Source organism: Schistocerca piceifrons, chromosome 1 (assembly GCF_021461385.2).
Source record: "Schistocerca piceifrons isolate TAMUIC-IGC-003096 chromosome 1, iqSchPice1.1, whole genome shotgun sequence".
NCBI lineage: Eukaryota > Metazoa > Arthropoda > Insecta > Orthoptera > Acrididae > Schistocerca > Schistocerca piceifrons.
The window spans coordinates 660,793,134-660,819,338 of record NC_060138.1 but is presented as its reverse complement, the minus strand read 5'-3'; the positions used below and the strand labels follow the sequence as shown (position 1 = coordinate 660,819,338).

General features: G+C 44.6%; 1 protein-coding gene across 1 annotated transcript in view; it reads right to left on the bottom strand.

Annotated features, from left to right (window-relative positions):
* The window catches only part of LOC124764117 (pancreatic triacylglycerol lipase-like), a 210,907-nt gene that overhangs the window by 2,529 nt on the left and 182,173 nt on the right, over positions 1-26,205 (bottom strand). Inside the window, exon 8 of the mRNA XM_047249131.1 lies at positions 23,453-23,591. Within this exon, the coding sequence (XP_047105087.1) occupies positions 23,453-23,591 (139 nt within the window). The remainder of the gene's footprint in view (positions 1-23,452; positions 23,592-26,205) is intronic.

Below are 26,205 nucleotides of genomic sequence, written 5' to 3'. Positions count from 1 at the left end.
GGGTTTGAACCTTCATCCTCTGCAATGCGAGTCCAATGTGCTAATCACTGCACTACCTCGATAAGTATCTGTACATCGCGTTTCATGAAAAGCGAAGTCTCCCAAGTAAGAAAACAAGCTTGATGGACTTCAACATATTGTTCAATATTTTCTAATAATCTTTGGTTTTGCCCCACAACTCGTTAAGTCACCCAGCTCAGTTGCCGGAAGAAGACGACAGCGTATCGCCTCCAATAGGACTATGTCCATTAAAGCTGATGACAGCTTTACCTAACGTCAAGGTATAAAAATTTTGTTTTCATGTTCACAATGTTTAGAGAGCTATATTTAGCAAATGTGAGATCACTCCAGTCAAGAGTTTTTCTGTAATTAGTCGAATAACTTAACATAAAATTTTTACACTGTCTTGTCTTCAGATAGAAAGTTAAAAACTGGTCCAAACACGTAATTTTAAAGGCTGAAGAAGATCCTAATATTAAAGCTGCCTTTGTACACAGATACATAGAGTTATTGTAAATTTTGTCAAAAAGTCATTGAAACTCTCAGATTATAAAGCGTTTCAAGAAAGCCACGATCATTTGAAATAGCAGAGTGGATACAAATGTTTAGTTAGGAATAACTAAAAAATTGAAAGACCATGTCTAAAAATCAGTAGGTATAGGAATTTTCCATGCAAGCAAAGTAGTGGCTTATTTAAAAATTGAGTCTTAAAATTCCAATGGAACGAGAACCGGCAGACGTGGTGTACCTGTAGATACAAATAAATAATTACAGTTTCAGAAAAACTGGATGATTCGTCCCAGAGAAAGAGCTTCACAAATCAAGAAAGTCAGTAACGTGTTGGTCCATCTCTGGCCCTTATCGACAGCGTTGTTGGATATACTTATATGGATATGGTGTCTATTCTTTCGGACATGTCCGAAAGAACAGACACCATTGCTGACCTGCAGTCGTCTAGAACGAAATTAGAATTATATTAATACCTTCAGCTGTTGACAGGCGTTGATATATATATTTCAACGAGGACAGGTGAAAATACGAGGGTCGGTCAAAAAGTAATGCCTCCCATTTTTTTTCTACTTAAAGAAATTAAGTTAAGTGAAAAATTTGAATTTGGCGCCATTCCTCAAACCTTCTTCTGCAATCCACTGCAGTAGTAACTTTCTGTGTCAACAGGTGGCAGCACAGCAGAAGTTTGTAAGATGGCCGACATCGATGTTCGTTTGAGACAGCGTTGTGTGATTGAATTCTTGAATGCAGAAGGTGAAACGCCCATACACATTCATGAAAGACTGAAGAAGGTGTGTGGTGTTGTGACAGTGGATGTCAGCACTGTTAGACGATGGGTTCGTCGTTGTAAGGAAGCTGAAGGGCAAACACCGTTGACTGACGAAAAGCGGAGCGGCAGGCCGGTGAGTGCAGTGACTCCACACAACATTCAGCAAGTTGATGACATCATTCGTGGTGACCGTCGGGTGACTGCAGATGAAGTGTGTCGCATTATTTCTCTTAGTAAAGGCAGTGTGATCACGATTATTAAACAATTGGGGTACTCAAAAGTTTGTGCACGGTGGGTTCCAAGAATGTTAACCGATCAGAATAAAGAGGCAAGGAAAACAATAGCCTCCCAACACTTGCAGCGCTTCCGTTTGGAGGGAGATGAGTTTCTGAAAAAAATTGTGACCGGGGACGAAACATGGGTGCATTTTTTTGAACCCGAATCAAAGAGGCAGTCAATGGAGTGGCGCCACACAAGCTCGCCGAGGAAGAAAAAATTCAAAACTGTGCGATCGGCAGGGAAAGTTATGGCAACAGTTTTCTGGGATACAGAGGGTGTGATTCTGGTTGATTTTTTGGAGCAGGGATGCACAATAAATTCTGTTCAATACGTCACAACCCTCAACAAACTTAAAGCACGTCTTCAGCGAGTTCGCCCAACAAAATCAATGGCAGATGTTCTTCTTTTGCATGACAATGCAAGACCACACACCAGTCGTCACACCTCTGATGAGATTGTCAAAATTGGATGGGAAGTTTTGCCTCATCCCCCATACAGCCCTGACCTGGCACCATCAGACTTCCATCTGTTCGGGCCACTAAAAGAAGCTCATCGTGGGATTCATTTTGAAGATGAGGAGGCCGTCAAAACATCCGTGCGTCAATGGCTTAGGAAGCAGAGCTGTGATTTTTACCGTGCTGGGATACATGCCCTTGTTCAAAGATGGACCAAAACTGTAGAGATGGGCGGAGATTACATTGAAAAATGACAAAATGATCCTCAATGTTGTGGTTTTCAACCTATGTAATTGCATTTAAATTTCCTGACAATTAAACGTAGAAAAAAAAATAGGAGGCATTACTTTTTGACTGACCCTCGTATGTGCCCTGACCGGGACTCGCCAATAACAATAACATTAAAATCGGCTGAACGCAACCAATCACAATGTTTAATGTTTTGAAGTTGAAATTCCGGTGCAAATTTCGTGTACAGTACTCAACAGTTCGGAGGGCATTCTCAAACACAGAAAGTATACACTGTCTATACGAGTGGCAGGATCTCCTGCTTATACGGCAGACGCTCTATCCATCTGAGCCACCGAGGGCACAGTGGATAATGCGACTGCAGGGACTATCTCGCGCACGCCTCCCGCGAGACCCACATTCTCACCTTGTTTCTCCACACACTACATTCGTAGTGCCCCAGATCCGGTCCAATTGGCGGGTTAGAGCGTCAAAACTCCGAGTCTGTTGGAGGGCCCTGCCTATAATACTACAAACGTTCTAAATTTGGGAGAGATAGGCAGCCCTGATGTTCAAGGAAGGGTTTTAAATGCCAGCCGAATAACTGCTTGCCTAAGGGTCGCAGATGGACCGACACATTACTGATTTGCTTAGTTTGTGAAGCTCTAGAATGAATCATCACATTTTTCTAAAACTGTGATGATTTGTTTGTCTGTACATATACATCACATCTTCCGATTTCTGTCCCACACGGATGATTCCTTTGTGGTGGTTCGTTTATTTATTTTTTTCTCATAGAGTGTTCACTGTCCGATAGACCTCGTTCCATCCAGAGAGAAGAAGCTACGATTGAACAGCTTAACTAGCCAATCGTTATCGCTAAACACGAGTGAGAAGCGCGTTCTCATCCCTGGTCAATTCTGGTGTAACTTTCTTGATGTCAGAAATCATTGACACGCCTAAAAACAACAGGAAATGAAACTTGAAACTTCCTGGCAATAAGTTTATTTTCAGAGTGTTTATATTTTTCTGTGATTTTTCCGTAATTCGCGGAAATCACTTTTATTTTTGTTGTCTATCTAGCTGTGCCATGCAGTTGTAAACGCAGTAATTATGTCGTCCAGCACTTATAGACGTCATGATTGTTTCTCCAGCTGACTCATCTTTTTGTCTTTTGTCCTCGCACTCGGGACAACTTGCATCAACACAGACGGTTATGAAATACTCAGAAAGATCCAGGCGAGGTCTTTTAATAAAGATTTGGGCATCTTTCATGTTAGTGAACAGTTCTTGTTAGATGCAGATCTATTCGCGAAGGGTACAAGCGCAAATTTGCGACATTGGTTACACAGTGCATCGCTAAGTTCCATCAGTAACAGTGAGGCCGGAAATCGCCAACGATATTTTTGCACCCAAAACCATCTCACATGTCTACAATAGTATGCCCTTTTTTTTTTGACAAGGCTGTTGTTGTTGTTGTTGTTGTTGTTGTGGTCTTCAGTCCTGAGACTGGTTTGATGCAGCTCTCCATGCTACTCTATCCTGTGCAAGCTTCTTCATCTCCCAGTACCTGCTGACAAGGCTATGTGTGACAATGTGTTTACGTCTGTCTGCATGTGCATACTCCTCGAGCAATATCTCGGAGAGAACACTCTAGTCGTGGGAGACCGTTTGTTCTGCGAGCCGGCCGGTGTGGCCGTGCGGTTCTAAGCGCGTCAGTTTGGAACCGCGTGACCGCTACGGTCGCAGGTTCGAATCCTGCCTCGGGCATGGATGTGTGTGATGTCCTTAGGTTAGTTAGGTTTAAGTAGTTCTAAGTTCTAGGGGACTGATGACCTCAGCAGTTAAGTCCCATAGTGCTCAGAGCCATTTGAACCATTTTTTTGTTCTGCGAATCAACGTCTGTACATTAAAATACCGTTCATCACCGAGAATTTCATAATAATTTTCACAAAGTTTCTTCGCCAATAACAATAACATTAAAATCGGCTGAACGCAACCAATCACCATGTTTAATGTTTTGAAGTAGAAATTCCGGTGCAAATTTCGTGTACAGTACTCAACAGTTCGGAGGGCATTCTCAAACACAGAAAGTATACACTGTCTATACGAGTGGCGTTAGTTCTTTCGCACACGTCCGAGAGAACTCACCAGTCATTGAGACACACACTGACGGGAAAAGAATTGCAACACCAAAAGGAAATTCAAATGGTTCAAATGGCTCTGAGCACTTAACATCTGAGGTCATCAATCCCCTAGAACTTGGAACTACTTAAACCTAACTAACCTAAGGACATCACACACATCCATGCGCGAGGCAGGATTCCAACCTGCGACCGTAGCGGTCGCGCGGTTCCAGACTGAAACGCCCAGCCGGCGCAAAAGGTATTAATGTAGAATAATGAAATTTCAGGAATATATTTGTCTAGGTAAAATATGTAAGAGATTGACACTGCAAGGGTCTCGGCGGAGGTTCGAGTCCTCCCTCGGGCATGGGTGTGTGTGTTTGTCCTTAGGATAATTTAGGTTAAGTAATGTGTAAGCTTAGGGACTGAAGACCTTAGCAGTTAAGTCCCATAAGATTTCACACACTTTCCTTTTTTTCTTTTTTTTTGTCATCGCAAGCTTACAGGTTAGTGTAAGCGCGGGATAAGCCATTGCAAGTGTAAAATGCTGGTACATTATCCGGTGTAACCGCCAGAATATTGAATGCAAGCATGAAAATGTGCATGCATTGTCCGCCCCGATAGCCGAGTGGTCAGTGCAACGAACTCTTACGCTAAGGGGCTCGGGTTCGATTACCCGCTAGGTCAGAGATTTTTCTCCGGTCAGGGATTGGGTGTTGTGTTGTCTTCATCATCCTCATCATCTCATCCTCATCGACTCGCAAGTCGCCGAAGTGGCGTCAACTCAAATGACTTGCACCAGGCGACCGGTCTACCTAACGGGAGGCTTTACCCACGCGACATTTCCATTTCCGCGCATGCATTGTGTTGTACATGTGCCGGATATCAGTTTATGTTATGGACTTCCATGCCTCGCACTTGCTCGGTCAGTGCAAGGACGTTTAATACTGTTTGTGGGTGACGCTGAAGTTGTCGTCCGGTGATGCCCCTTATGTTCTCTACTGAAGATAAATCTGGTGATCGAGCAGGCCAAGGCAACATGTCGACACTCTTAGAGCATGTTGGGTTACAATAGCGGTATATGGACGAGCGTAATCCTGTTGGAGAACAAACCCTGGAATGCTGTTTATGGATGACAGCACAGAAGGTCGAATCACCAGACTGACGAACAGATATGCAGGCAGGGTGCATGGGATAACGATGAGAATACTCTTGCTGTCATACGAAATCGCACGTCAGACCATAACTCCAGGTGTAGGTTCCGTGTGTCTAGCATGCAGACAAATTGGTTGCGGGCCCTCAACTTAATCCCCTTCTAACCAACACACTGCCACCACCGGCACCGAGGCACAACCAGCTTTCATCAGAAAACACAACAGACCTCCTTCCTCCCCTCTAACGAACTGTCACTTGACACCACTGTAGTCGAAAATGACAGTGATTCAGGATCAGTGAAATGCACGCTACAGGGCAGTCCTCGAAGTAACCGATTTGTAACAGTTCGTTGTATCACTGTGGTGCCACCTGCTACTCAAAATGCTGCTGCAGATGCAGTATGCAGCGCCAGAGCCATAGGCTGCACACAATGGTCTTCCCTCTCGGTAGTTCGGAGCACAGTCTTCTTGTGACCGTACATTCTCGAAATCACCGCTGCCAGCAATCATGTACAGTGGCTACATTCCTGCCAAGTCCTTCTGAAGTATTGCAGAAGGAACGTCCAGTTTTTCGCAGCTATATTACGCGAACTCGATCAAACTCAGTGAGGTGTTGATAATTGCTTCTTTGTCGCCTAAACACCGGAATGGCGGAGATGTCAAAATGAGCCCTGTAATACTTTTTTCTTCGATGTCGTATCCAATTTTTGTACATCGTTCATGAAATCGTTTGACTTTTCCTCATTTTTTTCTTCTCATTGTAATGGTTGATTACTATGCACAAAATATTTTTATTTTCTTGGTTGTTTCGTTCGATAAGACTAGACCGGTGAAAGAGATCACTTTGATACCACGGTAATTTGTCTTCTGAATATACGTAAATAGTCCAACAATGAAGCAGCAACAATTAACAATAATACAGAGGTGTTGCTGCTCACTCTTGTGCCTTGATACGAGCACATTCCAATCTTCCGCAGTTTATTGTGTCATTCAGGTAATATTCTTTGTCCATGAAAAGCTTTTAGAACACGTCAGCATGGACTTTCTGATGAAGAAACGTTACGTCTCTTAGAGAATTCCGACGCTGAATCGTAATTTGACTTTATTTATGAAAATGAGGATCTTATACGAGACATGTGAAGACGAAGACATTATGAACGAGAAGGGATTAGCGAAGGAGGATTCAGATGCTGATCTACTTATCTAGGTCAATCATCATCTCGTCCATTACAGCAGGTCCAGCTGAATGCCTTTCCAATTATGGTCAATGGGGATGGAACCAAGTGGGAGAGCGCCAATTTTTCATCTTCTGGAAGGAAAACAACTGTGTAAATTCTAAAGGAAAGAGGAGGTCCCACTACTTGCGCTTTCCAACGAGTTGGTGACTCTGTCATCAGTGCTTTCCATCTTATTTTTGACGAAGCAGTGTTATTCTTATGAAAATATACACAAAATGAGATGCTCGAAAAGTACCAAAATCAATGACTGGACTGTGTCACTTGAGGAATTGGAAAAACTGATAGCCATCATACGTGCTCAGGATCTCATTTGTCCAAAACGTACATCTGCAAATGAACTTTGTTCGCATTCCTTGGCGCCTGCTACATTTGAGGACGGTATGCCAAGGGTCAGATTTCAGAAGCTTCTCAAATTTCTCCGTTTCGATGAAAAATCAACTAAAACTGAACGCCTACCAGCCAATAAATTCACTTTTGTACCTAAAAGATCGGGAAAGTTCACGGGAAGCATTATTTGCTATTACCAAACTGGAGAAAATATGGTCATACACTAGCAACTATTACCTAGAAAACAAGATACAGGTTCATTCAACACTTGGCCAATATATCTTATCTCTAATTTTGGATTTCTGTTGATGTGGCGACAAAGTATATTACTGGCCATTAAAATTGCTACAACAAGAAGAAATGCGGATGATAAATGGTTATTCACTGGACAAATATATTATACTAGAACTGACATGTGATTACATTTTCACGCGATTTGGGTGCATAGACCCTGAGAAATCAGTGCTCACAACAACCACCTCTGGCCGCAATAACGGCCTTGATACGCCTGGGCATTGACTCAAACAGAGCTTGAATGGCGTGTACAGGTACAGCTGCCCATGCAGCTTCAACTCGATACCAAAGTTCATCAAGAGTAGTGACTGGAGTATTGAGACGAGCCAGTTGCTCGGCCACCATTGACCAGACGTTTTCAGTTGGTGAGAGATCTGGAGAATGTGCTGGCAGGGCAGCAGTCGAACATTTTCTGTATCCAGAAAGGCCCGTACAGGAACTGCAACATGCGTTCGTGCATTATCCTGAGGAAATGTAGGGTCTCGCAGCGATCGAATGAAGGGTAGAGCCACGTGTCGTAACACATCTGAAATGTAACGTCCACTGTTCAAAGTGCCGTCAATGCCAGCAAGAGGTGACTGAGACGTGTAACCAATGGCACTCCATACCATCGCCAGTATGGCGATGACGAATACACGCTTCCAATGTGCGTTCACCGCGATGTCGCCAAACACGGATGTGACCATCATGATGCTGTAAACAGAACCTGCATTCATCCGAAAAAATGACGTTTTGCCATTCTTGCACCTAGGTTCGTCGTTGAGTTCATCATCGCAGGCGCTCCTGTCTGTGGTGCAGCGTCAAGGGTAACCGCAGCCATGGTCTCCGAACTGATAGTCCATGCTGCTGCAAACGGCGTCGAACTGTTCGTGCAGATGGTTGTTGTCTTGCAAACGTCCCCATCTGTTGACTGAGGGATCGAGACGTGGCTGCACGATCCGTTACAGCCATGCGGATGCGATGCCTGTCACCTCCTCTACTAGTGATACGAAGCCGTTTGGATCCAGCACAGCTTTCCGTATTACCCTCCTGAACCCACCGATTCCATATTCTGCTGACAGTCATTGGATCTCGACCAACGCGAGGAGCAATGTCGCGATACGATAAACTGCAATTGCGATAGGCTACAATCCGACATTTATCAAGTCGGAAGCGTGATGGTACGCGTTTCTCCTCCTTACACGAGGCGTCACAACAACGTTTCACCAGGCAATACCGGTCAATTGCTGTTTGTGTAGGAGAAATCGGTTGGAAACTTCCCTCATGTCAGCACGTTTTAGGTGTCGCCACCGACACCAATCTTGTGTGAATGCTCTGAAAAGCTAATCATTTGCATATCACAGCATCTTCTTCCTGTCGGTTAAATTTCGCGTCTGTAGCACGTCATCTTCGTGGTGTAGCAATTTTAATGGCCAGTAGTGTATATATCTAATGCTTTCCCGTACCTCAGGAGAGAGGACACGCACAGAGAGAAGTAACTAATCAAACGTTACGTGTCCCTCTTCTAAATGGACGAAACATGATGACAGACATCTTGTTCACCTGTCTTCAACTTGCTAATAAACTTAAAGAAAAGAAAACTTCATTAGCTGGTACGATGATCAAGATCCGTCATGAAATCCTTGATGAGGTAAAAAGCCACTTGCTGAAATACACTCCACCACTGTCTTGCTCCAGGCTACCAACATAGATCGCACCATGACTGTTTACCAAAGAAACAAGAATAAAAATGTCATTCTTCTCAATACACTGTATGCTGAAGTAGCAATTAGCACACAAAAAAGACGAAACTGAAATAATGTCAAAATGGTTCAAATGACTCTTAGAACTATGGGACTTAACTTCTGAGGCCATCAGTCCCCTAGAACTTAGAACTACTTAAACCTAACTAACCTCAGGACATTACACACATCCATGCCCAAGGCAGGATTCGAACCTGCGACCGTAGCGGTCCCGCGGTTCCAGGCTGTAGCGCCTAGAACCTCTTGGCCACTCTGGCCGGAAAAAAAAGAAAAAAAAACATTGTATAAGGATTGATAAAAAAGCTTCCGTTCGAAGACTACACTAATTCGCTGCCTAAATGTCTGTGCTTTTATACCCGCATCGTCGTCGCGCCGGGTTGTATAGAATGTGTAGCGATACCCTCAAACGGTAACCTTTTCATCGTCCCTTATATAATGCAACAATGTACGGACTGGGCGTCGTTGATCAAATGAACCTTAAATATACATCACAAGGGTGCAATGTAGGAAATGGCCGATGCATATTTTCTACAACATCTTGAATAAACACGTTGTTCATCTACCAAATATTAACTAACAAGAAAGTGGAAAGGAAGAAGTTTATACTTCAGGTGGTGAATGAACTAAAAGGAACAAAAGAGCAGTATGAAAAACAGACTAAAGAAGGAAAAATGGGACCAAAATCGTCTAGAAACTGGAAATAGTGGCCAGTCAACCGCTGCAAAGACAACAATACCAGCGAAAATTTTGAAAAGTGTCATAAAGCCCTGAGCGGATAATGAGTGCATAAAGCCCATATCACCTGTGCTGTTAGGCTGCAGCAGATTTTAATGTGTAAAAAGTACAAAAAGCCCTGAATAGAACACACGCGAGTACAACATCGACCACATATATTATTATGTATCCTACGCTGTCAACGTCTGTCATTCATGGGGCATGGGAGGATATACATACCGTTAGTTATGTGAAAGTCTACATTTTAGGTTATCTGTTTGCTAGACCAAGAAAACTCTACAAGACATTTTTTATTGAAATAAGTAATGTATTAATTACTGTGTTAAATAATTGTTGTTGTAAATCGCAAAAAGATAGGGATTAATATACATTGAAATAAATTGTGTTAAAGGGAGTGGGACAGGGTTGTAGCCTCTCCCCGACGTTATTCAATATGTATACTGATCAAGCAGTAAAGGAAACAAAAGAAAAATTTGGAGTGGGTATTAAAATCCATGGAGAAGAAATAAAAACTTTGAGGTTCGCCGATAACATTGTAATTCTGTCAGAGACAGCAAAGGACTTGGAAGAGCAGTTGAACGGAATGTACAGTGCCTTGAAAGGAGGATATAAGATGAACATCAACAAAAACAAAACGAGGATAATGGAATGTAGTCGAATTAAGTCGAGTGATGCTGAAGGAATTAGATTAGGAAATGAGACACTTAAAGTAGTAAAGGAGTTTTGCTATTTGGGGAGCAAAATAACTGATGGTGGTCGAAGTAGAGAGGATATAAATGTAAACTGGCAATGGCAAGGAAAGAGTTTCTGAAGAAGAGAAATTTGTAAACATCGAGTATAGATTTAGGTGGCAGGAAGTCGTTTCTAAAAGTATTTGTGTGGAGTGTAGCCATGTATGGTAGTGAAACATGGACGATATACGAGTCATATAGTTTGGACAAGAATAGAATAGAAGCTTTCGAAATGTGGTGCTACAGAAGAATGCTGAAGATTAGATGGGTAGATCACGTAACTAATGAGGAGGTATTGAATAGAATTGGGGAGAAGAGGAGTTTGTGGCACAACTTGACTAGAAGAAGGGATCGGTTGGTAGGTCACGTTCTGAGGCATCAAGGAATCACGAATTTAGTATTGGAGGGCAGCGTGGAGGGTGGAAATCGATAGGGAGACCGAGAGATGAATACACTGGGCAGATTCAGAAGGATGTAGGTTGCAGTAGGTACTGGGAGATGAAGAAGCTTGCGCAGGATAGAGTAGCATGGAGAGCTGCATCAAACCAGTCCCAGGACTGAAGACCACAACAACAACAAAGCAAACCTGATTTGCACATGCGACTGGTGCGAAATTGGAACAGACGTCATCTTTCAAATGTAGAAGCACGCCTACCAACTTTCGTTTATGTCGTAGACTTCCATCTTGGTGCTGCAATTTTTTCCGTCAGTGTATAAGCTCTGTGAAGGGTAATATGATCATTCAGTGCAGACATCGTGCGGGACTCTGCGTGATGCAATGAGCAAACAGAGGAACAAGGGCTAAGGGACGCTACTTTGATAGCGTGCTGCAGATGGGAATGTGGGTGGAGTGGGGAGATATGCTTTGGTAGTCCGTGCAATTTGGTATAACCACTGTGCCGAGGGGGCCTAGATGGTTAACCCATCTGCTTACTTGGCAGGAAACCCTCGTTCGCATCAAAGATGTGGCAAAAATTTTTGTTTATCACCAATGAATTCTTTCATGGTTCGAATGCGGCAGACATCGAAATTTCTGTTTTCTGAACATACAGAAAGTATATATTACGGTCACCAGCTACAGTCATCCATGTTCCTTCTGTATGTTTTCTATTGACGATAACACAACTAGCGTTAGGTAATCATCTCGGTCTTTTCTTATCTCTTGGAGTACACGTCTCTACATGTGTTCTCCACATCCAGTTATTTTCATTACTATGACAGCTACCTGTCTCTTCTATTTCAGTTGAATACGTCATCCGCTTGGTTCTCCCATGTCTCCCAACATTCATCTCATCATTGCTGACTAGCTAACCCTTAGTTTTTAATAGCTTTCAGCATAATTTTCCGTGCCAGGTTGCCAAATGCAAACCTGACTACACAGACCGATTGTAAACTTTCGTTTCAAATACTTTAGAAACTTAGTTTTGAAAACTGTATATAGTTTACTAAAAAGCACTACGGTTCATTATAACCATTCTATTTTTTTCTCTACTGTCCTGAACACTCCCACTGGTTCTGCAACTTCATTGTTAATTTGAACAATTTTGGTTTTGATATATTGATTAAGCATCATTTTCAGACTTCTTCTAACTGATTTTGGGCCTTCTTTCTGATTTACTCTACTAAGGTTTTTTCAAATGTTATAAGTTTATCGGAGCAGGAAACAAACAGGAAAATACCGACAGAAAAAGAAGTTAGTTTAGATTTTCATGGATGTAAGTTTCGTCTTTGCAACTAAATGAATGGCACTTTGTTTTTTGTCCTATACGTTTCACTTCTTTTATGAAACTACTGGTGCTCTGATCTTCGTTGAATCTGACAGACGCCATCTCTCTGACATTAGCATCACTACTATCACTTGTTGATGCTGGATCAGCCAAACTGATGAGAGGTAGTGATAACAACTTGAACCGCCAGTTACCCTCTTTCCTTTGTTATAAGCTATACAACTCCCAAATTGTAGAAGAAGTCGTTTAAACTTGCTATTCGAGGGCAGTTTGGTTCCAATTATTGGAATGGAGATGTAGGCAACAACAGATGTAAAAATATTTCCTCCATCTGTTTTAATAACTGCGATATCCACCAAAAACATCATCTTTGGTTGGAAAGATTTTTTATTGTTCGCTAAATTTATTTTGTAACTTCTGCGTTTTTTAATATTGTGTGCTCTGTTTAATTATAGTGAGGTGTAACCAACCAAATCGTGATACAACATTAAACAATACAGGTTAACTAAATGGTGCCTTTAGATATCTAGACAATTGTTCAGTTGCGACCTGTTGTACATCCCTTGCCGTCGTCACATTTTGCAGCTAGGTTTGAGGAGCATTTTAGAGCAATGTGGCTAACTTTTGATCCGGACATAGCGCCAGTCAAGAGATTTAGAGAAACGTGGTCAAAGAAGTTTATACACATTCCATCACAAAAAAAATCACCACGAATGGGACGAAAATCGGTAGATGTGGTGTACATGTACACAAAAGCAAATGCTTATAATTTCAGAAGGAATTGGATGATTTATTCAGGAACACTAACTTCACAAATTGAACAAGTCAATATCACGTTCGTTCACCTCTGGCGCTTATGCAAGTAGTTATTCGGCTTGGCATTTATTGACAGAGTACTCGAATGTCTTCCTGAGAGATATCGTGCCAAATTCTAACTGACGCATTAGGCCGTCAAAATCACGAGCTGGTTTGAAGGACCTGCCCATAATGTTCCAAACGTTCTCAATTGGAGAGAAATCTGGCTACCTAGTTGGCAAACGTAGAATTCGGCAAGCACGAAAACAAGCAGTAGAAGCTCTCGTCGTGTGCGGGCGGGCATTATCTTGCTGAAATTTAAGCTCAGGATGTCTTCACGTAAAAGGCAACGAAACGGCTCGTTCAATATCGTCGACGTATCGCTGTGCTGTAAGGGTGCTGCGGATGACAGTCAAAGGGCACCACTCTGAAATGAAATGACACTCTGAATGATCACTCCTGGCTGTTGGGTAGTAGGGCGGGCGACAATCGTGTTGGAATCATACCGCTGTCTGGGTCTTCTCCAGACACGTCTTCGCTAGTGATAGGGGCTCAGTTCGAAACGAGAATCGTCACTGAAGACAATTCCACTCCAGTCACTGAGATTCCAGGCCGAATGTTCGCGACACCACTGCAGACGGGATTGTTAGTGTAGAGAGGTGAATACTAATCGCTGTGAGGGCACCGTGGGCTGAGCCCCATTTCTGTAAGCCGCCTATTAATGGTGCTTGTGGTCTCTGAAGCACCAGGTGCACTTCAGATCGATTGCTCGGTCCTCACGTTATGTCGTCTCTCCAGGTCGACAGCTTCCTTCTCGACTCTGTGTTCGTCCACGGTTTACCCATTCTTGCCAACATCGTCGAATAGTGGCATTGTTCCTATTCAAACGTCGAGTGATAGGCCAATTACTACAGCCGGCTTATTTGTGCCAAACTACACGTGGGAGAAACAGGAATCAACAGTAGTGGAAGGCGTTGTTATTTATTTATTTGCATGTGTTTTTGTAATATTCACTAATAGCATGAAATTATGGGAACACATATGCGAAAGATAAAAGAAATATAAATTCTAGGTAAAGAAAAAGAAAGGAAAAAGGAAAAGCAAAAAGAAATAAAATCCGCGCAATCTGCGACGCGCTCTCCCATCCGCGGAGGTCAGAAGTAGAATAGATCGTAGGCGGTTGAAACTCAGACACCGCCGGGGGAGGAGGGGAGGGTGCCCTCTGTGCCAGGCACCCCCCAACTCAGTGGAGGTCTAATAAGGACCGCTCGAAGATAGTTAGCAAATAATGTTCGGTAACGTGGCGTGTTTTCGAGAGCTGCATGGGCTGTTCGTAAATAGGTCCAGAAGTCGAGGCGGGATTTAGGTCCCTCATGAAAGAGATACGCGACCGCCCACCCTTTGACCCACGTAATAGCATGACATTTGGCGGCGGGAAAATGTCGGTCCTCCGGGTATAGAAACATTCGAGGCTCAACTGTGTCTGGTGGCACCCGGAGATAGCAGGCAATGATTTTGCTGCACGAAGCGCCATACATCTTGCGATGAGGCGCATGTCAGACGGTGTTCATCAGTGTCCAGTTGCTGGCAAAGGAGACAAAGAGGGGATTCTGACAAGCCAATGTTGTGCAGGCGCTGCTTCGTGGCAAATTTCCTGTTGACTATGTGATACCACAGCGCCCGGACGTTAGTAGGGAGGAAGGGCTGGTGGACGGTAGTCCACACTATGGGCCACTGGATGGAGGGGTGTTTGGTCTCCATCACATTCCGGGGAACACAGCGCAGCAACAGGCTGTAAAAATCCTTAGTCCTAGGTGGGCGTGTATCTGGGAGACTGGTATGTATATAACTGTAGTCGACGAAAAAGGTCGAAAGATGGGACAAATGAGGCACGATATGGCCGACAGACACTGGTGGTGAGGTGGAAGCTGGTAGGAGGACCTCAAGCAAGCTGCGTGTTAGAGATGTACCCTGGCCCATCCACTGTTTTCTCATGGTACTCATGTACAAGGCTGCAGATCGCATACGGACATTGACGAGCCCGACGCCACCATACCGTGTGGGCAGGGTAAGTGTCTCATAACGGACTTTAAACATTGAACCAGCCGTGAGGTAATAGCCAAAAGCCGCCTGAAGGTTGCGCCCAATTGCAGTTGGCAGAGGGAGAACTTGCGCGATGTGGACCAATTTTGATGCCACATAAAAATTAATAAACGCAACCCTTTGAAGTGTGTCCTGGCGGCGCAAGAGGTTCTGGCGGACGTCGTTGCGGATGACGTGTAACAGGCGACGGAAATTCGTTGCCGCCGTGCGTGTGACCGTGGGGGTAAAGGTAATGCCCAGGTACCGGAAAGTCCGCACAAGCGGCAGTGGTGCCACTTCACCCTCCTGGAGGCCTCGTCCAATGTGCATTGCAGAAGATTTGGCGACATTCATGGCACTGCCAGCGGCAGCCCCATAACGGGTAATCAAGTCGAGGACATCCCGAATCTCAGAGCCGGAGCGAATGAGGAGGAGGAGGTCATCAGCATATGCCCGACAGCGAAAAGTGTGTTGGCGTAGGGTGAGGCCAGAAAGCTTGGTCGTCAAGCCCCCAATAAGGGGCTCAAGGGCAATAGCATACAGGAGGGTAGAGAGGGGGCACCCCTGCCGTATCGAACGGCAGATAGGTACCGGCCCTGCTACACGTCCATTGACTTGGACACGTGAACTGGCACTGTCGTAAAGACGCCGGATGACGTCGAGAAACGGAGGGGGGATGCCCATTCGGGCTGCCACCGAAAACAGGAAACGATGACGCACTTTATCGAAGGCGCTGTCGAAGTCTATAGCGACGACCGCTGCCCGGAGCCTGCAGGCCGCCGCTATCGCAATTAAGTCGCGGCATTCCCCTGTGGCAGTCTGTATGTTAATCTGTCCGCCAGGCGTCGTTTGTTCTGGCGAGAGGATATGAGGGAGTGTAGTTCGGAGCCGCATTGCCAGTAAGCGCGCGAAAATCTTGTAATCGGCATTGAGGAGGGTGAGCGGTCTGTAACTCGTGACCATCGAACCACGGGCTGGTTTGTGGACTGGTATAATGATGCCCTCAGCAAAGGCGGGTGGGATTGCTTGGTCAGATGTTATCAGTTCTTGATACATAGTCGTCCACCGTGGGGCCATGAGGTCCCGAAAGGTACGGTAAAACTCAATCGGTAAGCCGTCAATGCCGGGCGATCTGTTGACTGCACCTTTGGCGATTGCGTTGTTGACTTCGTCTAGCGTGACCGCCACTGTCAAAGCATCCGCCTCCGTGTGGGGGAGGGTGCGCGTGACGTAATTCAAAATGGAGTCGTCTGCTGCAGTTTCAGAGTCGTCATCACTATAAGTACGACGGTAGTGCTCGACGAATGCGCGGACGATGTCATTCTGAGTGGTCACCTGCGTTCCATGAGGCGTTGTCAAAGTGCTGATGATCTGCCGACGACGCCTTCGGTTGTCGGACACTATATCATGCATGGATGGAATTTCTAAATCCGCGTGATCGTGGCGCCGCGTCCGTATCACGACCCCTTGCAATTTCCGGCGTGCCAGCGCAATTATCTTCGCCTTAGTTCTTTGCCGTTCCAACTGGTTGTCCGGGGTTGGCGGTTGAGCATCCAGATCTCGGAGAATCGCGTAATAGAAGTCAACAGTGGTGCGATGCCAGTCGGCCATGTCCTTCCCGTATCTCATCAGTGTCCTCCGGATCGCCGGCTTGGCGCAGTCCAACCACCATGTCAATGTCGAGCGGTAGCGGGGAAGGCGTCGTTCGCAGGCTGTCCACGTGTCAGTGACTTGTTGGCGACACGCCTGGTCATGCAAGTGTGAGGTATTGAGTTTCCATGGCGCACGGCTGCGCCATACTGATTGCGGCGGAAGGAGGACCGTACAGATGTAAGCGCAATGGTCGGAAAAGGCCAGCGGCCAGCGTTCGGCGCCCCGTATCGCAGATCTAAGAGTTTGTGAGACATATATCCTGTCTAGTCGGCTTGCGGAATGATTTGTAAGAAAGGTATGGCCAGAAAGGTCGCCGTGTTGTACTTCCCAGGTATCGTGAAGCATGAGGTCTCGCACCACTATACGTAGCTCCTGGCATGTAGTATAGTGGGGAATCTGATCTTTAGGATGCAGAACGCTGTTAAAGTCACCTCCTAGTAGGCAATGGTCATAACGCCCTAAAAACAGGGGAGCGATTTCCTCGGAATAAAACTGGGCTCTTTCATGCCGTCGTTCGGTGCCTGAGGGAGCGTAGACATTAATGATGCGTGTCCCCATGGCAGTGAGTGCCATGCCCCGAGCTGATGGAAGGAAGGCGACATCGGTCACAGAAATCCCGTGGCGGACGTAGATGGCCACCCCGCGGCCCATAGGATCACTCGCAGAGGCGTGGGCGGTATAGCCATTAATATCCGGGAGACTAGCCAAGTGAACTTCCTGCAGAAGGGCGAAATCAATATCCGAAGCCCAGAACATCTCCTGCATAAGGCGGATTTTCACCCTGGAACGGATGTTGTTGGTGTTGATGGTTGCTATCCGGTAGGCCTGGTGTCGGATTGCTGGTGGCTGGTCCACTCCGCCGTCCGCGCAACGGTGTGGGCGTCGCAGCGGAACGTTATCCCGCTGGGCCGCAGGGGAGTCTGCGGAGAGTATGATTAGTGGTGCGGCCGTGACGGCGCAGGGTCCCGTAACGGCTCCTGCTCCGTGACCTCCTCCTCGTGCCACGCCGTGGAAGCGGAAACTGGTGTATCGTCCATTTTGTCTTCAGAAGATGTTGTAATTGTGCGTGGTGTCGTGTCGCCTATGAGACGTTCATGATTTAGTTCAGCGTCAGCACGGGGCGCAGGCACACCGATAGATGTCTCCGCGCTCATGACGTCTTCGTCAGCAGTAGCGGGTTCTGAGGCTTCGTGCTGGTCGACGGGTACGTCCTCCTCGACTTGTAACGTCTCCTCTTGGCCGGAAACGGTGCGACGTCTTCGCTTGCTACGTTTCGGGGAACGTTGTTTCCTTGTGCGACCCTCCGTGTCCGACGACGGAAGGGAGTCACGTCGTTCTGGCAGAAAGACCGCTGTAGGAACGATGAGCGAGTCGATCTCCATCGTGTTTCCGAGATAAGGGTCAGCGTCTGGTTGCGTCGGCATCTTCGGAGCGGCGTCAATGGCCGGCCGAGGCGGCGGGTCGTCCGAGGCGCTCTCCGTCAGTGTCTGGTCGGGCTCGTTGGTGGCGTCGTTTGTGGTGACCGGGCGACGTTGCAAAGTGGTAGGAGAAGCCAGAGCAGCGGCATAGGTCACCGGTAGCACTGTAGGTTGCGACGTGGGTGGTTTTTCGGCAGCTGGAAGTTGCGTAATACGCCGTTGTAGGCAGTCGGATCTAAGGTGGCCTTCTTTGCCGCACCCGGAACAGGTCCGAGGCTGGCCATCGTATATAATTATGGCACGGCATCCGCCGATCTGTAAGTAGGACGGGACGTGGCTTCGGAGGTCTATGGTGACCTGTCGGACCCCGTTTAGGACAGGATACGTCCGAAACTGTGTCCACTTCTCCGCAGTGTGGCCGTGGACTGTGCCGTATGGGCGTAGTGCCGCGACGACTTCCTCAGCTGGAAGTTCGAATGGCAATTCGAAAATGCGTATCGTTCGCATACCTAAGCCTGCGTAGTCGACGGTTACCTCTCCCACATTGCCATCAGCGTGACAGAAGCGGAGCCCCTGTTTGGTCTCACGTAGTATGCGTTCGCACGCCGCGTCGTTAATGATTTTCACATAGACCGTGCTGCTCACGATGGACAAATGTATGCCTATAATATCGGTCGCCGGGATCTTCACTTCCTCTGGCAGAAAACGCTCCACCTCAAGTGCTTTGGGTCGGGCATAATCGTTGCAGAAAGTAAATCGGAGTGTTGATTTACGGTAACGGTTCGCCATGGATCGTACAAGGTAAGCCGGCACTTAAGCAACGGCCGTCAGAAAGTAAACAAGGCGAGCTCGCGCGCCGCACGAAGTCAACACGTACGCGTCCGCTCTGTTGCCCTGCCGAAGGCAGACTGCATCTGAGCCACCGAGGACACAGAGGATAGTGCGACTGCAGGGACTTATCTCTGGCACGCCTCCCGTGAGACCCACATTCGCCACTTATTGTCCGGCACTATATTCATAGTTCCCCTGCCCATTATACTCAATACTCGCGGCTTGACTGCCGATTCCCGTAAGAGTTCGGGCACTATTTGTGCATCCGCACAGAAGAAAATGGTCAAACGGCCGGTGAATATATATATGAAGATGGTATCTGCGTACATTGTTTACGCGCCTGTCTGCGACTCATATTTACTGTCCAGCTGAGTACACGGAACGCTATTCATAGAAACTTAATGCACAGGAATCGAAATATCCCCTGTTTACCATCCTTGCCAGCTGTGCGGTGAAACTGCGTTGAAGCATCAGACATTCAACCATCCACTTGCGAGTGTATTTGGTAGCAACGCAGTGTCTTAAAATCTGTATCTATATTCATATATACCCTGCAAACCACTGTGAAGTGAATGGCAGAGGATGCTTCCCATTGTACCAGTTGTTAGAGTTTCTGTGCAGCGTGAGGAACGATTGCTTACAACTTCTGTTCTATGCGTGCTCTAATTAGTCCAGTCTTGTCAGTTTTGTCTTCACGAGCTTTACTGGAGCAGTGGCTAGGAGGATACTGTACATTTCTCACTTAAAGATGTTTATTGGGACTTCCTTGTATACTTTCAGTATCCCCTGTTATGTCCATTTGGTACGGGTCACACACACCTGAATAATATTCTACGGTGGGCCAAACAAGTAGACTCTAAGCAGTCTTCTTCGTAGACTGATCGTATTTTCCTTGTATCCTACAAATGAACCGAAGACTGTCACCTAGTTACGACTGAGTTTAGGTGATCATTCCATTTCACATCCCTACAAACTGTTACACACAGGATTTGTATGAGTTGAACGATTCTAAATGTGATTCACTGATACTGTAGTCATACAACGCTACATTTTTACATTTGGAGAAATTACACACTTCCACATTTGTAACTCCTTGTAGAAAATTTTCTTCAGAGCATTTTCTGTCAACACCAACTAACTTAATGAAGATCCTTCAACATGTAAAGATGATCCTGATTACAAAAGCGGGACATAAAAATAACAGAAGATACTTGTTGTAAACGTTGTTGAGGAGAATGGGCATTAACAATATTCTCACAAAAGGTGAAACCAAGGTACAATTTGTTTTACGTATCCAAGTGCTTCTAAATTCCCTTTTAGAAGAAACTCATGTTTAATATCTTTTGGCGAAACTTATGTTTCGATTCCGCAGGAGTTGCAAATAAAAACCACGAACATTATTAAAAAAAATTTTTTTCATGTTTCTTGGAAATTTCTGAAAAATACTTTTTGGAATTTTTTGTTCAAGGTTTTGGAACTTTTATTCAGATTTTTTGTCGTGGCCTTCATGCAACACCATAAATCTGTCTTTAGAAAAGAAAAAAGAAAGTGGCTGTGTTAGGGAAGAGTATGCCACCTTTTGAAAGTAACTAACGCCAAGGAATATGGCTTAGGAACTGTCCGATTGAGCAGAAGTTGTGCTCAGCTTGTTTTTTCTTACTTGGAACAAAATATGGGGAAGGATGTAACAAAATCTTATCCTTCGAAGAAGTTCTCATGGCGACTTAAACAATCTGAAAATATGTATTGAGCTAATTAGGAAAGGTCTTCTTTCTTTTTTCCAACAGAAATGATCAACGTCTTCCAGATTTTTGTTCCACTCTGAACGCCTGGCATTTATGGAGAATTTGGGTGAATTCGTCTGTGTTATTATTTATGTTTTTCTGCATTATTTGTTTGTTGCAGATCCTTCGTACATTCTTGATTCAGTATCGCTTTTTTGTGCGTAGGGCAAGAATTTTGGAGAGTTACATATCCTCTTATTCAACTGGTCATTGTCCTTCTTGTTTATGTACCCAAAGAACAGCAGTCTTCTTTTCCTAATTATAGGCTGTATCCTTCTGCTCCGTTTCGAAAACGGACTCAGTACCGCGTGCACGCCGACCCACCTGCAATGTTTCCCAAAGCATAATTGAAAAGAATTGAACAAGTACTTAATCTCTCCTGAAACGAGTTTTGTTCTGGAATTGTTTGGATATTTCAGTCGACAGTACTACTTTCTAGATGTGCTTCTCAGAATCTCTTGTACCAGGTTGTTGGATCAGTGGCCCACTCTTAACTCTTCCGGAATATTAAAGAATGGTGCCCATCAAATGAGTCATATAGTTCTTTAAAATTAAAATAAAAAAATATTATCATATAGTCACGATAAAGGATGACAGCCAAAAACAGTTGCAGGATAAAAATTTATTAAAATTCTTGACCAACGTTTCGGTACATATAAATATACCTTCATCAGAAGTAAAAAATCTAAAATTACATCATGCAATGGAGATTAATAAAACAATTGTGCCAAAGGCGTCGTCAATAATTAAGACATCTTCTCCATTTCTACAACATGACTATAGGCACAGGGTCAAAACGAACAGTTCAGTTTTACTTCTGATGAAGGTATATTTATATGTACCGAAACCTTGGTCAAGAATTTTAATAAATTTTTATCCTGCAACTGTTTTTGGCTGTCATCCTTTATCGTGAAGAATTTCAACAGTTGCTGTTGCAGCCATGTTTAAAATCTTGAAATTATCATATAGCCCTACACTCTGGACTGCCTTGTATGCTTCGATATATTCAAATTAAAAATCTGTTCTAGACAGAAACAATCTTTTCTTGAACCACCCCCCATTGGCAAAAATCAGCTTACGAGGTGATTCTAAATAGGAAAGCAAAAATGGCTTAGGCACATAACACGACCTGGACTATCTAAAGTGTCGCAGTTCCCAGTTCTGGAGAGGGCAACATCCACAGAATTTCGTCATATCTGGTTATAACATAAGATGTAAATAGATGATGATGTTATTCATTCGCTTTCGCTTAATATGACGACAAATTTTGGCGGGAAACCAGGAAGTTTGAAGATATAGCGCCATTCTATAGCCGCTGCTGAGACAACGTTCGATTTATCATCAAAACAGGAATTTCAGGATATCGTCTTTCGTCTCAGAGTTGTACTACAGATTGGATAACAAAATTTCTGTCTGGACGAGTATTATTACAGGGCTGCAAACTAAAAGATAAAAATGAAAAAAAGATTGGTGGCACGTGCACGTTTTTCGAATTGATTTATTAATCACTTCTAAGCTCTACACAGGTATATTAAGCCTAAATTTTATGGATGCACGTAAGACTACTAATACTATCAATATTATGAAAAGGATATCTGCTTTTCATCATATAGAGGAGATGCTTGTAGCAGATAGGCACAACAAAAAGATATTAGAAAATAAGCTTTCGGCCAACAAGACCTTCATTGTAAATAAGCAACAAACACACACACACTCACGCAAACGCATCACACACACACACACACACTCACGCAAACGCATCACACACTCACACACACACACACACACACAAACACACACACACACACACACACACACACACACACACACACACATATGACCCGTCTGTGGCTACTGGTCTGGGGTCAGCATCCAGGGACTGCTGTCATGTGTGTATGAGTTTGCTTTGCCTGTGTGTGTGTGTGTGTGTGTGTGTGTGTGTGTGTGTGTGTGTGTGTGTTTAGTCTATTTCCGACGAAGGCCTTGTTGGCCGAAAGCATAATAGTATTCACGTTATTCAATATTGAATTTTCCATTATTTGACTATACTATGTAAGCCTACTACTAGATACTCTGAAATAATAGAACGTCAACGTCGATGGAAAAATATCACAGCTCTTCGTCCGCCAAGCGACAATGTCCTGGGACGCACTGAAAACCTCTCAGCAGTGTGTTGCACGGTGTAGGTATGCGACACTGAAAATAACACACTGTCACATTTCTAGATTTAACTGTTCAGCAATGACTCTTCCTTGTTACTGTTTGAGAAGAGTAGAGACTATCTCACTACATGGTTTATACCGTTTCTTTCTATTTATTCTCCCAATTATCCATAACAATATAAACACAGCAGCAGCCTACGCTGATCAATGCAGTACAGGATACATTGAGAAATGAAGAAAGATTCGACCTCAGAATTTAAATGTGTCCCCAAAAACAGTTTACAATAAATCAGTGGCAAAGATCACGTTTTTAAAGATGCATCAGATACATTGAACGCGAGAAGTGCTGCGAGTGAAGCCAGTGCAGCATCAATGTCACTGAGGCTCCAATACATGGATTTGGTATACATACGGCAGAAGGGCGGCTCGTTTGCGGTCGTCAGGAAGAAGCTTGAGTTCCGGGAGAAGCCCTCAGCTGGCATGAACTTGTCCGCGTCCATTCCCATGACAGCACATCGCTCCATGTTGTTGCCACATGAAATACACTGGCCCTGCAACAGGAGAATCGCGTCTTCCGTTATGTTTACTTCCTTTGTCATTCATACATGCCTACACTGACGGGGAAAAAATCGCAACACCAAAAATAACTAACACAGAGTAATGAAATTTCTGGAATGCATTTGTACAAGTGACATATTTAAGTGATTAACATTGCAAAGCCACAGGTTAATGTAAGTGTGAGATAAGACATTGCAGATGTGAACTTCTGGTACAATAATAACCAGTGTAATCGCCACAGTGTTGTATGCACGCATGCCAACATGTACGTATATATTGAAACTTCCTCGCAGATTAAAATTGTGTGCCAGACCGAGACTCGATCTCGGGTAGGAGACGAGGTACTGGCGGAAGTAAAATTGTGAGGAGCGGTCGTGAGTCATGCTTGGGTAGCTCAGTTGATAGAGCATTTCCCGCGAAAGGCAAAGGTCCCGAATTCGTGTCTCGGTTCGGCACACAATTTTAATCTGCCAGAAAGCTTCAAAATCAGTGCACACTCCGCTGCAGAGTGAAAATTTCATTCTGATGTATGCATTGAGTTGTACTGATGCCGTATGTCAGTTTGTGGGATGGAGTTTCATGACTGTTGCACTTGGCTGGTCGATATATGGACGGCTAATACTGTTTGTGGATGCTGCTGGAATTGTCGTCCGATGATGTCCCGTATGTACTCGATTGGAGACAGATCTGGTGATCGAGCAGACCAAGGCAACATGTCGATACTCTGTAGAGCATGCTGAGTTACAACAGTGGTATGCGGGCGAGGGCTATCCTGTTGGAAATCACCCCCTGAAAAACTGTTCATGAATGGCAGGACAATAGCTCGAATCATCAGACTGACGTACGGATTTGCACTTAAGGTGCGTGGGATAACCACGGGAGTGCTCCTGCTGTCATATGAGTTTACACCCCAGATAATAACTCCAGGTGTAGGGCCAATGTTGGTTATAGGCCCTCAACTGGCCTCCTTCTGACAAACACACAGCCGTCACTGGCACGGAGGCAGAAGCAGCTTTCATCAGAAAAAACAATAGACCTCCACCCTCTCGCTTGACACACTGAAGACGAAAATGATGGTGGTTTGCGGTCAGTGGAATGCAAGCTACAGGGCGTGTGGCTCGGAGCTTTGCGACAGTTCGTTGTGTCACTGTGGTGCCAATGTCTGCTCACATTACTGCTGCAAATACAGTACGATCCACCAGGACCATACGCCGAACAAGATGGGCTCCCCTCACGACGGTGCCACGTGGCCGTCTCGACCCCGGTCTTCTTGCGATAGTACTTTCTCGTGACCACCGCTGCCAGCAGCCACTTACAGTGATTACATTCCTGCCAAGTTTTCCTGCAATAACGAAGAAAGAATATCCAGCTTCTCGTAGCCCTATTACACAACCTCGTTCAAACTCAGTGAGGTGTTGATAATGGCGTCTCTGTCATTTTGAAGGCATTCTTGACTAATGTCAACTCGTCATGTCCAGTCTCAAATGTAACTAATGCTCACGACCGTTACAGCGTGTATTTGAAGCAAACCTGATGCGCATCCTCATCGTGGCACTACTAGCTAGATTAATCGAGTTATGGAACAAAGTATCTGCTCAAGCACAAATGCAACACTTTTATTGTAGTTATTTACTGTGCAAGTAAAATTTTGTAAATAAAAGTTCAATGGCTTACCAGTAAGGATCTCTGTGTCCGTGCAAACCTGTCCCATGATTAAACCTCTACCAGCGTATCGCAAATGTATCCGCAAACGGGCTGTTTGCGAGATAATTGCGGCAGTGTGGCTACGAACCGCCACCGACTTCAATATGAAAGATTGCTCTAACTAGAGGGTGTCTGGGAAGTAGGGACGAATATTAAAATGCTATAAAGCACGCAAAACTTATTGAAAATGTAATTTTTTTTACAAACACGTTAAGTAACTTCTCCCGTTTATGTATGAAAAAGTATATCTTCCATATGACCACACAAGGCCGCGCGGCAACGAGAAATGCTTTCATTGAAGTTCTCGAAGATGATTTCATAAACATCCGGTGGGACGCCAGTTATAACACTCTCAATTTCATCCTTCATTTGGTGACGTGTGGTTTGTTCACGTACACTTTTGATTTCACAAATCCCCACAAAAAAAGGTCGCAAGGCGTAAGATCGCATGATCTGGCAGACTATTCCTGGTTGCCAGGTAAAGACATAATTTTTTAAGGAATCTTTTCATTGAGCAGAGCAATCAATTCACGGGATATGTGACTGTTAGTCCCCATTGTTTATAAGCATCCATTATATATATATATATATATATATATATATATATATATATATATATATATATATAACTATTTAAGGCCCTGGATAAGGATGATCCCATGTATCAAATGAGAAAGTTAATGGATGCTTATAAACAATGGGAAATAAGAGTCATCGCAGATAAAACAGGATTGTCCTTGGAAATAGGCAAGGTGAGAACTTGGATTTTGAAGGTCTGGTCGGGGTAGAAATATGTAAGTATTCAGGTACCTGGGTTCACTAATTGACAAGACTAGCCAGTGTGACGTGGACGTATCCCAGAGGATATGTCAAGAGTGGGTAGCTATTTGATTATTAAATGGT